The following is a 16,098-nucleotide window of genomic DNA, read 5'->3' as shown; positions in this document are numbered from 1 at the left end:
ACACAAGGAGTTCTCTGAATATACCTCTTCGTATATTATTAACATTCAAGCCTTACATTCAAATGATTTACATGGTACTATTTAAAAGCAATAGCAAATAACTAGAAATACTAATGACTAACTTAGGAAATGTAAACACATTAATGACTACTTCTTAGAAACTTTAAACTCATTAATATCCACTAACAAATTCCTAAGAGACACACCCCTTTATCACAAAAATCTTCATTTTCTATTTTCTTTAATTAAATAAAGTTTAAAACCCAACAAAACTCCTCCTTAAACTTTAATATCTCTACCATCCTTCATTCCCATCTTCTTCTTGAAATTTTCAAACAACAACGTCGGCAGGGGCTTTGTAAAAATATCTCCAACTTGATCTCGGCTTGCAACATGAGTGAGCTCCACTTTTCCTTCTTTGACTTGATCTCGGATGAAATGAAACCTGACATCGATATGCTTGCTCCTCTTATGATTTACCGGGTTCTTTGCTAACTCGATCGCAGACTTGTTGTCAACTCGGATTTCGGTTGCGCCGACTTGCCCTTGCTCCAGCTTGCTTAGTAAATTCCTTAGCCATATTGCATGGCAAACACACCAAGATGCCGCAACATACTCGGCTTCACATGTAGACAGGGTCACAATGGGTTCCTTCTTTGACACCCACGTGAAAGCCGTGTTTCCCATGAAAAACACATAGCCAGCCGTGCTCTTTCTATCATCAACATCTCCGCACCAATCACTGTCTGAATAACCCGTCAACTTGTATTTGTCCGACTTCGAGTAAAGAAGTCCTTGTGAGATTGTTCCCTTCACATATCTCAGAATTCTCTTAGCCGCCTTCCAGTGAGTTTACCCCGAGTCTTCCATAAATCGACTTATTATTCCAACACTTAGACATAGATCCGGTCTCGTACATGTCAAGTACCTCAGACTTCCAACTAGACTCCGATAAACACTCGGATCTACCTTTTCTCCTCCATCATATCTTGAAAGTTTAACGTCGGGTTCCATGGGAGTTGAAACCGGGTTGCAATCACTCATTTTAAACTTCTCTAAAATTCCTTTTGCATAGGCTTCCTGAGAGACGAAGATCCCGGATTCATCTTGTCTAACCTCCAAACCAAGAAAATATCTCATCAGACCGAGACCCATCATCTCGAACTCCTTCGTCATTTTCTTCTTAAAATCTTGAATCATCCCTTCATCATTACCCAAGAAAATCAGATCATCAACATATAGAGCAACAAGTAGAATTTTACCTCCTTTCTTCTTTACATAGAGAGCATGTTCATATGGACACTTCTCAAATCCATCCTTTTTGAAGTAATTGTCAATTCTTGTGTTCCAGGCTCTTGGGGCCTGCTTCAATCCATACAAATCTTTCTTCAGTCTCAACACTTTTCTTTCGTGTCCGGCTTTCATGAATCCCGGAGGTTGTTCCAGATATACCTCCTCTTCGAGTACTCCATTTAAGAATGCCGACTTCACATCCATCTGATAGATCGGCCATCCGAATTGGGCTGCTTGAGAGATCAACAGCCTGATTGTCTCCATTCTTGCTACGGGTGCGAACACCTCGTCATAATCAATGCCAGCCTTCTGCCTATACCCTTTCGCCACTAGCCGGGCTTTGTATCTTTCGATCTCCCCCTTAGCGTTCATTTTCTTCTTGTAGACCCATTTCACACCAATGGGCCGACTTCCTCTGGGCAGCTCGGCTAACTCCCACGTCTTGTTCTTTTCTATCGCCTTTATTTCCTCCTCCATGGCTGATTGCCATTTCTCATCTCGGATTGCTTCTTCAAAACTTACTTCTTCAGAATCTGCCAACAGACATACCAAGTGTGCTTCACTGGTGGAATCATACAAATCTTGTAGACTCCTCAATCTCGGTTGTCTCTGCTCTTCATCACTATCTGAGTCATTCGGATTCTCAGGAATCCGGGTCGAAGGTTGTCCGACCTCAATTGATTTTAGTCCGGGTTCCACATTGACCCCGGATGGACTACTCCAGTCCCATCCATCTTCCTCATTCACTTTTACATCTCGGCTCACCAACACCTTTTTATTGACGGGGTCCAGCAACTTGTACCCCTTCGTCTTCTCATCATAGCCAATAAACACATACTTCTTACTTTTATCTTCTAGCTTTGTCCTCAATTGATCCGGTATGTGTGCATACGCAACACTACCAAAAATCTTGAAATGAGCCACTGATGGCTTTAGACCACTCCATGCTTCTTGTGGAGTTTTATCATTCACACTTGAGTGCGGGCATCGGTTTTGCACGTACACGGCACATTGCACGGCTTCTCCCCAGAACTCCTTTGGCACGTTCTTCGTTTTTAGCATAGATCGGACCATATCCAGGATAGTCCGGTTCTTTCTCTCAGCTACTCCATTTTGCTGGGGCGAGTACGGAGCGGTCAGGAACCGCCTCATCCCATGTTCTTCACAATACTTCTTGAAAGCTATTGACACGTACTCCCCACCTCGGTCTGAGCGGACCGACTTGATGTATCTTCCAGTACCATTCTCTATCATTGTTTTAAAACTCCTGAATGCCTCTAGCACCTCGGATTTTTCCTTCAAAAAATACACCCAAGTTTTTCGACTGAAATCATCAATAAAGGTTACAAAATACTTCTTACCAGTGAAGGACCCCGGAGTAATGGGTCCACACAGGTCGGTATGTATCAACTCTAGAGGCTGCCTAGCTCGGTATCTTGCCATCCTTTGGAACGGGCTTCTCGCATGTTTTCCCAATACGCAATCCTCGCAAAATCCTCCTTCAGAATTAATCTTCGGCAGTCCCACTACCATGTCCTTCTTCATCATCTCGGTCAGACCACCATAATGAAGGTGTCCAAACCGTCTATGCCACAAGTCCATCTGATTTTCTACCCCGGCTTGAAGACAGCCGACCTCCATGCTCCTTAGACTCCGCTTGTACATTCTGTTCTTTTCCATCTGAACTCGGGCTATCAGACGCCCTTGTTTGTCTTTCAACAGTAGAACTCGGTCTGTCATTAGAACCGAGTAACCCTTCTCCATCAGCTGTCCAATGTTTAATATGTTACTTTTGAGCTCGGGCACGTAATACACGTCCCGGATTGTACCAACTCGTCCATCCTTTTGCAAGAAACAGATCGTACCTCGGCCCTTTACTTCAATTTTGGACGCATCTCCAAAAGAGACATGTCCGGCTTCCACCGTCTTCAACTCCTTAAACAAGTGTTTGTAACCACACATGTGGTTACTGGCACCGGTATCCAAATACCACTCCGTCTCATTCTTTGAACTGGTTTCACCATGGGCTAGCATAAGAACTCCTTCATCTCCTTCTACAGCGAGGTTTGAAGCCTCGTCAACTTTTCTTTCATCTCGGCAATCCTTAGCGAAATGCCCAACTCGGCCACAGTTGTAACACTTGTCCGAGTTGCAATCTCTCGAGTAATGACCATACTTGCCACACTTGTAACATTCCACATTTGTTTGATTTGACCACCGGCCTCCTCCACCTCGGTCACGTCCTCTTCCTCTCTGACTCGACTCAGCTCTTTCTTCATTTCTCACCTCATGACCTCGGCCACGACCACCTCGGCCATTTCCACGTCCAGCTCGTCCACGACCTCTACCTCAGACATTTTGAGAATAGAGCGCCTTCTCATCTTTAATGGTTGCTTTTGTCTGGAGTGCTTGCTCCAGCGACTCCTCCTTTTTCTTCTTCTTGCGCTGCTCATGCGCCTCAAGGGAACCTGCTAACTCTTCAACAGAAAGCGTAGCTAAGTCCTTCGACTCCTCAATTGCACATACCACATTTTCGAAGTCGTCGGTCAGCGACCTCAGAATCTTCTCAACAACTCTAGTCTCAGATATCTGCTCACCATTCTGCTTTAACTGATTCACCACGGCTTGAACTCGGGTGATGAACTCGGATACACCCTCTGAATCTTTCATCTTCATGCCTTCCAACTCGCCACGTAGAGTTTGAAGTCGGACCTGCTTTACTCGGTCAGCACCTTTATAGACATTTTCCAAGATGTCCCATGCTTCCTTAGACGTCGTTGCTCCTGCTATCTTCTCAAATCCGGACTCGTCTACAGCTCGGAAAAGCGTGTATAAGGCCGACTTGTCCTTCGCACGCGTCTCTTTCAACGCCTTGGTTTGAGCTGCTGTAAATCCTGCAGTGGTTGCAGGTTCAGCAAAACTGTCCTGAACAACATCCCAAGCATCCTGGGATCCGAGCAACGCCTTCATCTGGATACTCCAATTCACGTAATTCGCCTTTGTCAGGCGGGGCAACGACATACTGGAAGTGCTCACACTCTCCATAACTCAAGCTCTGATACCAATTTGTGAATCACAGGTCCTCTAATGGTGTTTCTCTCAAACACTTAAAACACACAAGGAGTTCTCTGAATATACCTCTTCGTATATTATTAACATTCAAGCCTTACATTCAAATGAATTACATGTTACTATTTAAAAGCAATAGCAAATAACTAGAAATACTAATGACTAACTTAGGAAATCTAAACACATTAATGACTACTTCTTAGAAACTTTAAACTCATTAATATCCACTAACAAATTCCTAAGAGACACACCCCTTTATCACAAAACTCTTCATTTTCTATTTTCTTTAATTAAATAAAGTTTAAAACCCAACACATCTTGGCCGGGTCTAGGATCTTGATTGGTGAGGGGGACAACACAAAGTTCTGGCTGGAGAATGACAATCTTAAAGCTAGGCATCACAATCTGTTGTCTCAGGATTGGGTGATCACTTTTGGTGTGACGTGCTGGATCATTTGGAAATAGAGAAACAATATGGTCTTCAACAACCAACATTGCGATCCTGCTTCCATTGCTAGAAGTATTTCTATCTTTGTGATGAACATCTTTGTGGCTGAGTCTACCCTTAGCAATGCTGGCCTTTCCTTTCAGCTAAATAAAGAGTGCTTGGTACGTTGGAATTTTTACCCTGAGGATTGGACTAAGATTAACACTGATGGATCTTGTAGATCCCCTGACAACCGGATGGGGTGTAGGGTGTTCTTCATGATAGCAGTGGTAGGTGGGTTCTGGTTTTTTCCAAGAATCTTGGTTGTGGTAATGCTATTGTAGCCGAGCTTTGGGGCCTTTTCATTGGCCTTGAGATTGCTTGGTCTAAAGGGCTTTATAGGATATACCTGGAGAATGGCTCTACTATTGCCTTAAAGCTCATCTCCTCTAGGTGCAACACCCATTATCCTTACTCAAACCTGGTTGGAAGAATCTTCAACATGTTGAAGCGGTCTTGGGTGGTGGTCACTTCTCACACGCTTAGGGAAGGAAATTCAATAGCGAATTGGATGGCTAATTTTACCAGCCCTAATGAATCGGGAAACTCACCTCTTTGATAACCCTCCTTTAGTGTGTAGTAGATTAGTTATGAAAGATATGTCAAGGGTTGCCACTAGAGCCGGCAAAACGGGGCCAACCCGTCTCATCGGCTAAACGGGACGGGGCAGACTCATTTTTTGGTGGGTTGATGGCGGACATAGGCGGGCCGAGGCGGGTCAGTGTAAAATAGGGTCGGGCTGACGGACCAACCCGCCAAACGGGGAGGGGCGGGCTCAATTTTTCAACCCACTTTCAAAAGCGGAGCGGAGCGGGCTGACTCATTTTTTGACGAGTTGATGGCGGGGCGGGGTGGACCGCCCATTTTGCCACCTCTAGTTGCCACCCCTAGGATGTTGCATTTTGCTGTTTAGTTTGTTGTTGTCTTTCCCTGTTATTGAAAAAAGAAGAGTTATTAATTTCTAATATGTCTGCCTCAATTTAAAACAAATACCCTTCCCTTTTCTTACCAAAGCTTTAGACCATGAATGAGTTCGTAGAACTTAAGTTAGATTTGTAAAAGTTGTTTTGATACGCCGGAGTTCTAGAACACAAAAAATTTAGAAGCCGAGATTTATAAACTTGTTACAGCCTGAATCTTGGAATTAGGATGAACATCTAACTAATCCAAAACTTCCAATAAATGGGTATAAACTAAGGAAAAAGTGTTTGTCATTTTAAATGACAGAAAGTTATGTCATTTTAAGAGAGATATAGACACAGAAAATTTGAATTTTAAATTAAAAAAACTACTCACTTTCTCTCTCCCATGATTTCTGTTTTTCTGTGTCTATCTCTTTCCTAAAATGATATAACTTATGTCATTTAAAATGACAAACACCAAACCCATAAACTAATCCAGTTTTTCAATAAAATTATCTAGTTTTAAGTTTTGTTTATGGGCTATCCAAAGTTCATATAAATGGATTAACAATGTGTATAATTGTTAAATCTAAAAATTGTACAATGAAGCCTGATTGTAATTATTTTTTTTTTTGATAAACAAGCCTGATTGTAATTTAAACAACATTGTGATTCCAAATTCTTGGTTTTTTTAGCAACTTATAATTCTATTTTTATGATGATTTGTTTCTTGTATAAAATAAAATACCGACATGGGTGGTTACAATTTTCAATAACATTTATGTCTATTTGAATAAAAATTTAAATAAGGAATAAGTGATTAAAAAAATTTAAATCATAAGTGACTGTGTTTAAAATTGTTTTTTTTTAATTTGTTCAAATTAAAGGATTTATCCTGGTTCACCTTAATTTAGGCTACGTCCAGTTTGTCTGTACTATATTCACCTCACCGCCACTCGTTACAAGTCATTCGGTTTAAAAAAATAAATAAATAGAACCCTCATCAGCATGCGAAGTATGAGTTATACCCAACAATAAGATGAATAAGTGGTAGTTAAGCCTTAGGATTGAGATATTACATTACTTAGTTGGATATCTTTTTCTCTTTTCACTTCAAGGTCCACTACGAAGATGGTTATATATATGCCAAAGTACTAGTAATTTTAACTAATTCAGGAAAAGTTTCACTATATGATCAACGAACTTCCACAGGATAGATCTGAAATAGGAGTTGGGAACAACTGCAATAATGAGAATATAGTTTAAACTTCAAACATCAATTAAAGAGATGTAACACGTAAACATGATCTTCAAATAAACTATAGATCATTATAGCACATATTTCAAGTTACAATTAAGGTTAAAATATTATGGTTATGTACCTCGTGTCAATCAAGACCTTCCAAACTTTCGATGATTATATCAGCAACAATAACTGATGAGGCAATACTGAATAGTCTTTACACTCGAAAGTCAATTGAATTTGGCCAAGATAGAAAAAAAAATTAATAAAACTTTTCATAGAGACTATGCAATAAGTATTGTGTTTCCCTAATGAATAAAATATATATAATTTTGTAACTATTGCAAAACCTGAATACTTTTACAAAACAAGGAATTGCCTACACACTGGTTAGCAATTATATATATAGTCATTGTTGCGATTACAGCAAGTATACCGATCGTTTCAAGTAATAAAGTAGTGAAATAAGAATATCATCCCATGAGGATTAATGCGCAAGTACTATTATAACTATTCCCCTTACAGGAAGATTACAGCCTTTTTCACAATCCACGCTTGCAGCGTGGCAGCCACGCCAGTTGCGTGGTGCTCCAGAATATAGAAGAAAAACTCCCACGCTCACAACGTGGGAACCACACTAGTGGCGTGGGAGGTGCGGACAAATCAACTTAAATCTTCGTTTAAATCAGAGACAAGATTACAGTGAGATGCGAAAAAGATTAAATCAAGATTCTCCATTAGGTCAAAGACTCTATAAATAGAGACTCAGACCTCAAGAGAAAAACACACTTTTGCACAGAAGAAATTGCGAGCGACAGGAATCGGAGCAAGCTTTCGGTGACTGAAGATCAAGATTTCTTCTTCCATTCTTTCCGGTCATTTCTAGTTTTTATGAATTCTTTTGAATACTTTGTTTTGTCAGACTTGAATATGTCTGGCTAGTCTTTTATATTGTGGTAAGGGTCACAACCATTGATGTGAACCCCTTGTATTTTGGTTAAGTTTATGGTTAATTATTTAATTGAATTTATTTTACTCTATTCTTCATCCCATAATTCTTTTAGAATTCGCGACTCTATTAGGATTGCGAGGGTTAGGGTTTACAATAGGAAAGACTAAATAAAGTTTACAATGTCCTGAAATGCAGTGTCCTGAAATTTGATATTGTAATTCTAAATAAAGTTTACAATGTCCTGAAATGCTACCTTATATCAGTAAAATGGAAGCCACATCTTGGTTAACAGCCTTCTAATGACATGTTCAAATTTGCTTCCAAAAATTGACAATTCAAACTCTAGCATCTTTTGTCCATCTCTTTAAAATGTACAGGGATGGAAGTATCCTTATGTTCCTATAATCAAGAACTTTTAATACATGGCTACATATGACTCCCATATATTCAAATTTCATACAGCAGCAACTGATTGTCCCATTAGATGAATCAAAAGTAACCGAATACTCTCGTATTTGTTCATATACGCTAATTGTATAACTATACAATGATCCTCTCTCAGTGCAATGCTTTACCACAAGATTTAAACATGCTTCATATTCTTTCTGGAATAATTCAAATATCTTTGGTGTGTATGGATCTCTTACATGCTTTAACGTAATGATATCCCCCATTAGGGCTGGCATGCGTTGGCTCATGTCATAGTTTGCTTCTAATTCCTTGTAGTGCCAATCAGTCAACACCTTCCCAAGATGTTTAAAAAATGGAAGAACATCTGAGTCATTCTTTAGGTGCTTTTTGAGGTTGCCAGTAAGATTTTCTCTCAGTAGCATGCTTGCCATGTCTGCGCAAAAAATATGTCTCCTGTAAGCTATGGCCCATTGATCTCTGCTTTCATATATTTGACGCAACCATTCATTTTCCCACAGATCATACATGTCCAGGAGAGCATTCCATGCATTAACAAAATCCTCCTCCTCCTCATGATAAAAAAAACAGCTGCTCAAATCATTTAGTAAAGAACCAGATCCAACAGACAAATGACTTAGTTGCTTGAGGGTTTCTTGGTAGACATGCCATACACAAACTCGGTGATTTGTTTGAGGTAATATGGAATTGATTGCTTCAGCTGTTATTGCATCTTGATCTGTAAGGATTGTCTTTGGCTTCCTTCCAGACATTGCCTCAATGAAAACTCGAAACAGCCACTTCAAAGATTCCACAGATTCATTATATAGAAGAGCAGCCCCAAAGATAATCATTTGCTTGTGATTATTTATGCCAAGGAATGGTGCAAATGGGCGGGAGCCCTTATAAAACTTATAACTACTATCAAAACAAACAACATCGCCAAAATCACTGTAGTCTACTATCATCTTTGCATCAGCCCAAAATATATTTGTTATTTGATCATCAGCATCAAGCTGGAAAGCATAAAAGAAAGAAGGATTCTTTGATTGCTTGCTTTGAAAGTGATGCCTAATCTTCTCAATTTCTCCCTCCTTTATTTCTCTGGTACATTTGAAAGGTAGTTTACATTCATAACCTATGGGATCATAATCCAGATCATCAAAACCTTCAGTAGTCTTGCAATAAGATTCAGAGGCCAACTTCGGCAGCACATTGGATCCATCTACAGAGTTGTTTTCAACTTGAGTTGCAGCTAATCTCTTTTGCGATCTTAACATATGAACTCTACATGCAGCAACAAGCTCATGATTATGTTTTTCTTCAAAGTGAGTTACATGATACATACCATCAGGTTGACGAGAAATTACCAGTTGTGCTAAACATCCAATTCTAGTTTCCTTCCGAGGTCTCTTTACATTCATGTCCCGCTTGTCTTTCTGCCGAAAACCTTCTCTGAAGCAAGTAAACCTTCTAGATGCTATAGCACCATCAACTTTACTCCTATTTACATAATCTTTTCGTACACTGAAACCTACACGGCCAGCATACATATTATAAAATTCATAAGCATGCTCCTCTGAGTCAAATCCCATTCCCAGTTTTGGCACCCCATCCAACCCAGACTCAGTTATGTTTGCTTCAACTGCTTGAACAAAACTCAATCTTTTCTGTGATGGCAACATATGAGCAGTACAGGGTGTTACAAACTCATGATTATGCTCTGTTTCAAAATGAGTGACACGAAACTTGCCATTTGGCTGACGAGCAATAGTCATATGTGCCAAGCAGCCAGTCCTAGTTTCCTGCTGGAATTTCCTTAGGTTTGTGGTATTTTTGTTAGGACGATAACCCTGTCTATAGCAGGTGTATCTTCTGGACACCACTGCACCATCTATCCTACTTTTGTTGACAAAATCCTTTCTTATGCTGAAACCTTTCAAAACAGCATACTTGCTATAGCACTTGTAAGCATGGTCTTCTGATTCATATTCCATGCCAATATTTGGTGCCACATATATTTCCTCCTCATATTTTACATCAGTATTGTTCATTGATATATCAACAGAGGTAATGTTGTGGTTCTGACATGGCTGTCCACTACCAACATCAATATGAAATTTGTCAATATGGGAAATATTTGAGGTCTGGCATTCATCATTAATTTCCGCCTGACTACGGTCAATTTGACAAACATTTTGGCTTGTACACTCATTCTCAGTGTCAATGACCTTTTTACTGTCTGTAGCAAAGGAATCCTTGGTGCACTGACTCTCCTGTCCCATATCAATCACTACTCCAGGTGATATTGGACATTCATTTTCTGCATCAACTTCCTGGGGGTGCCTTTTTATATCAGGTTCAGCGCCGTCCATGGACCTGTTTTCTATATATACAAAAAGGCAAACAAGTAAGGGGGCAAAATGCAATAGCAACAGAAGACAATCGGCATTAACTATGCATATTAAGAACAGTTGATCAGAAATATAACCATGGCTCTATTATAAAATAGAATATGATATATTATGTCTCTGCTGCAAAATATGTAAGAAAGAAATGCTTTAAACCGTTTGAAAACGGATATAACAGAAATCATTAATTACAGTTTCCTTTTCTATTACTTTATTGTTGAGAAGAGATAATAATAATACAAAACTGAATAATATATGTAATTTCCTTATGATTTGTTACTTTTGACATGTAAGTTGCACAGAACTTGGGCAGGTTATATGTCCATAACTCTCACTCTAAAATTTTGTTCTTCAAGAGAGAGAGGGAGTCAGAAGAAAAGGATCACTAGCTTAAATTTCTTCAGCAGGAAAAAGATAGAAATGGGCAACATAATTTGAATGTGGATTTTGACATTTTGTAATGCATAAACATATCCAGGCACACCTGGATGCAGATAGTGTTGATATAGTTCAGAATCTTTTGTAGCTTGACATTACATGGTATGTCAATAACACAAATCAAAGAGCACACGACTAAGGTCACCGGTTAACAACATTAAGCTTTATGGGTCCACCTGGTTGAGTAGGTGGAAAGTGAGTAAAAAATTGAGAACGGAGAACAGACTGAAAGTGATTTTCTACTAAATCTATGGTAGTGAGAAATGAGTACAAGGAATTACTTTGATATTTATTAGCTACTAATTGTACTTGGCAGGCTAACAATAATTGTTGGAACTCATCAAGGGTATCACCATCCAAGAAACATTAGGTACCATAGCAATTCCTGTGAACACATTCTATTTTTCAGATTACTATAGAATTCATATATTTTAATAGGTACGGTATCCAAGGTGAATTGTCAAACATTTATTGGCTGTTGGTTATATTTAATAGGCTTTCAAACACTTACTGTGAACCAACAATCAACAAATATGGGACAACTCATCTTGGGTAGTACCATAGCAACTCCCTGTATTTTCTATTGATTAATATTCTTTATACCATGTAGGCAAGTATCCATAAATGATTTTCTTTCCAAAATTTTCCCCAACTAAAACAAGCAAACCTTTAGAATCAGAGTAGAAACTTGCAACTCAAGTCAATCTATGTAGGAATAGAGACCTGATTGTTGCATAAAACCAAATCCAAAACCCATATAGGCTTTGTTTGGATATCTAATGACGCGTGGGATGGAATGAAATTGAGAAGGATGATGGGATGGAATAGAATAAAATTACCATACCATTGTTTGGATATCTTATGATGAAGCGTAGGAAAGTTTCAATTCCATTGTTTAGAAAGTGAATGGAATGGTAAGGAGATTAGTAAATTAGTAAATAATAAGTTGGTATCACCTCATACGCCAAAGGGGGAAAGAAAAATATAGGTTCTTAGTAGAATAGGATAAAATAAATTCCATTTTATTCCATCCTATTTTAAACAATCCAAACAATAGCAATTAATACCATTCGATTCCATTCATTTCTATTCCAACAATCCAAACAAAACCATAATGTTTAAATTTGACCCATCATTGCAAAATGTAAAGCTTTTATACACCATTATCTTTTTTTGTTTGGTAGATAACCTGAAGTTATCCCCGCACAATCTCCTCCAGCCACTTTTTTCTCGGAGTACAGCCCATAAGGCTAACTCCTCATTTTTATTTTTATTTTGAATAAACTACAGGTATCCTCTAGGGAAACAATTCTGTTTGGGGCGGGTCCAGAATTAAGGCTTTAAACCCCTCCCAAAGATGGTACTGAAGAGGATCGAACAAATGTTATCACCACACCTACTCAACTCCCATGCCCCAACTGAGTTACCATCATTTGGTAAGGCTAGCTCCTCATTGAAATATAGTTTTTACACCATTATCTAATGATGTGTTAACACATCATTCCATGATTGAATAATAATGTAAATTTAGACCAATAAACTAACAGTGGATTCTATATATATATATATACACGGGACAGGATCCTTTAACACCGGTGTCAAACTAAAAAATTTGACACAAAATCTTAACCGTTGATTTCCGTGAATCTAACGGTTATAATTTATTGGGTTACACTTATAAATTAATTATTAATTTCCAATAAATTATAACCATCAGATTAACAGAAATCAACGGTTGAAATTCCGGTGTCAAATGATCATGTCCTTATATATACATATATATGTGTGTGTGTGTGTGTGTATATATAGATTTAATGTTTCTCTTGTCATAAGAGATAAATTTATCTCTTATTACCCAAAATGAAGTCATTTTGGAATTGGGAGGAAAAAAATTTATAATAACAAACACTAATATAACCCCAAAATAAATTCAAATTACAAAAATACCTTATCTCTTGTGACATATGACATCACGGGAGAACTTATATTTATATATATAGGGAGAAGTTATATTTAGAACCTCTTTTCCTGTAACCACTTTTATGGTTGTTGGATCAAAATCAAATCAATAGTTCTCATTTAATGTCATTTTGTAACCGTTGATTTGATTTTGATCCAACAATTATAAAAGTGATTGTGAGAGATTGTAAGGAAAGAGAGGTTATAAGTATAAGCTCCTTCATATATAGAGAGAATAAGTGTTTCTCTAGATAAAGTTATCTTATGCCACTCAATGGATTTGAAAGAAAAAAGGCACTTTGGGAATTTTGATATATATATATAGGAAAAATATTTTCTCATGTTGCATGAGAATTGAATTCTCATTTTGTGACCCTTCGACTTGTGTGCAAAGTTTTTTTTTTTTTTAATAAATGTGGGACTCACCACTAGTTGAGTCACAACATGAATTCTCATGCAACATGAGAAAATCAAAGCCCATACATACATATATATATATATATATATATATATATATATATATATATATATAGTGTTTGTCATTTTAAATGATATAAGTTTGTGTCATTTTAACTGAAACTACTGCGTATTTTTTATAGTTTTTTACCTTCTCTCCTCTATAATACTCTCACTTGGTATATTCTACTTGCATCTAAGGGCTTTAGCAAAGGTGAGTACGACTCTTAGTGTTAGGATTACCCAATGCATTAATAATAGTAAAAAAAAAAAATAGCAATGCACAAAGCAATGAACCGAACCCTAAACCCAAATCACAACGAATTCGATTATGGCTAAAATTAACAACAAGACTACAAGATAAACGAGTCAATTACAGAACAGAGCACAAACGAAATATTAGATCAGAGCCCAGTTGCACAGTTAGTTTACCATAAATCAATTGGCACCAAATGAATCTTAATAAAATTGTCAATGTAATTAATCATTTAATTCCATTGGCTTCTGAGTTATTAATAAAGTTCTTATTTCAGAAAATTGAGAAACAGAAAAAGGAGAGAAAGAGATTGAGAAGCAGAAAAAGGAGAGAGAGAGAGAGAGAGAGAGAGAGAGAGAGAGATTGGAACCTGAGAGTGTGGGAGCTGAGAGGAATCGGAAGAACTGTAGGATTTGAGATAGGGCTTCAATTCATTCAGAGCGGTTTGTTAGGTTATTATTTAATTTTGACAATACTTGATGAAAAAATAAAGATATTTATAATATAGCGGTATATGACAAAAATGAAGCTGTTACCAAAAAAAAAAAAATATGACAAAAATGAAGCTATATAATGAAAGAATAATTTAGCTTTACTTTACGTTAATCTTTACAAATTAAACACGATATTTTTAAGTTATGGTTCAATTGACTTGTTTTTTCTTATAAAATTTATATGGTTCAATTGATTCAGCGGTTAAATTTGTGATTGAAAGATGATTAAACCGTGATTGAGTGTCCATATTGGCTCAATAAAAGGAATTTCTCACTTTAGTCTCCAAATTTTAATACAACCTAAATATTCTTTTGAGTCCTTAACAAAAAATACGGTCCTCACTTTAGTCCTTTACAAAAAAAATAATTAGTCGTCTGGTCCTTATAAAATTCAAAATGGACCCATTTTAGTCCTTTTGAGGGACTAATATGAGATTTTTTTGAATTTGTGAGGAACCACAATTTTAACTAAATGGGTCCATTTTGAATTTCTTAGAGACCTTGAGACTAATTTTTTTTGTAAGGAACTAAAGTGAGGACCATATTTTTTGTTAAGGATCCAAAAATGATATTTACTCTTTTATTTTCCAATTCTTTCGTTACTAAAATACCATGTATATATCGTTACCCAAAAACATTGTCAACAAAAGGCGTTAAGCATTACTAAAATCTCAAATGTTTTTTTTTTTTTTTTGAAGGTTACAAGGAATTGAACACAACACCCTACACTACACACACTCTTAACACACACACCCCACACCACTTCAAATGTTTTATTTTCAGTAATATTAATTTCACCAAAATATTTTTTTTTTAAATTTTACCTCTCGTTCGATTGTTATTGCCTTTTGAGAGTAACAATCTATGTTGGACCAACACCAATACGGAACATCGAGTACGATATGCCGAGACGTTAATTCTAAAATTTTAACATATTTGAACACATTTTGATATTAAATAATATTTTCAATATATATAATATAGTTTACATTTAATACATATAACAGTTCATAATAAGTTATATAACCAATTAAATATTCAATTTCATAATATAAATATAAAGCAAAAATAATTTTTCATGTTGTTAATTTTTCATGTCAAATTTCATAACAGAAAATATTTGATTTATAAATTAATTTTTTATGTTTAATTAAAAAGATAAAATAAATAAAATTTGGATCTAAAAAAAGTGTTGAAAAACATTGACCACGTATCGGAAAATATTGATCATGTGTAGGAAAACATTGATCGCGTGTCAAAACCCAACACACATTTTTTTCTTCAAATTGACATGTCCGTAATTCTTATGTAACAATTCTAAGAGAGAGTGAAAAGACTTAAACCTAAAATCGAATTAGTTACCTGCGTTAGGATTTTAGACACAATGATATTCACTAGAAAAATTTGTTTTGTATGTTGTTGTTAATACAAATTTTTCGCAGTTACATTGAATCCAAATTAAACTCAATTCTTAATTGTCCTTTTTATTTTAGGCTCTAACTTTTAGTTAAAGGTTTGGCCATTGTTTTCTACATTCTTTGTTACTTAGGAGGAAAAAAAATGAATGTTGCCTAATGCTGCCAAGACCATGAATAGTTACCCTTTTTTATTATTGGAATTATGTTCATGATGATAGTAGCTTACCCTCTAAGAACACAATACCATAACTAAACTAATAATAAACCATTACGGTTATTGAATGAAAATTCATTGCTTATTTGTTGGCTTTT

At 36.8% G+C, this 16,098-nt stretch overlaps 1 protein-coding gene across 1 annotated transcript; it reads right to left on the bottom strand.

Annotated features, from left to right (window-relative positions):
* Positions 1-8,161: 8,161 nt before the first annotated feature.
* Positions 8,162-14,327, bottom strand: LOC133302996 (protein FAR1-RELATED SEQUENCE 5-like). The gene is made up of 2 exons (XM_061502820.1): positions 14,245-14,327; positions 8,162-10,740 (listed from the first exon to the last, which is right to left on the bottom strand). The coding sequence occupies exon 2, from the start codon at positions 10,727-10,729 to the stop codon at positions 8,282-8,284; it is 2,448 nt and encodes an 815-aa protein (XP_061358804.1). The 5' UTR covers positions 10,730-10,740; positions 14,245-14,327; the 3' UTR covers positions 8,162-8,281.
* Between the last annotated feature and the right edge of the window lie 1,771 nt (positions 14,328-16,098).

This window comes from Gastrolobium bilobum, unplaced genomic scaffold (assembly GCF_033153095.1).
Source record: "Gastrolobium bilobum isolate Gb01-03AN ecotype WA unplaced genomic scaffold, APGP_CSIRO_Gbil_v1 utg38958, whole genome shotgun sequence".
Lineage (NCBI taxonomy): Eukaryota > Viridiplantae > Streptophyta > Magnoliopsida > Fabales > Fabaceae > Gastrolobium > Gastrolobium bilobum.
The sequence above is the reverse complement of the archived record's forward strand: the minus strand, read 5'-3'. Positions and strand labels throughout refer to the sequence as shown.

Bases quoted from the DNA above. Each gene is read 5' to 3' on its own strand.
- LOC133302996 (XM_061502820.1), bottom strand. From the start codon at position 10,729: ATGGACGGCGCTGAACCTGATATAAAAAGGCACCCCCAGGAAGTTGAT.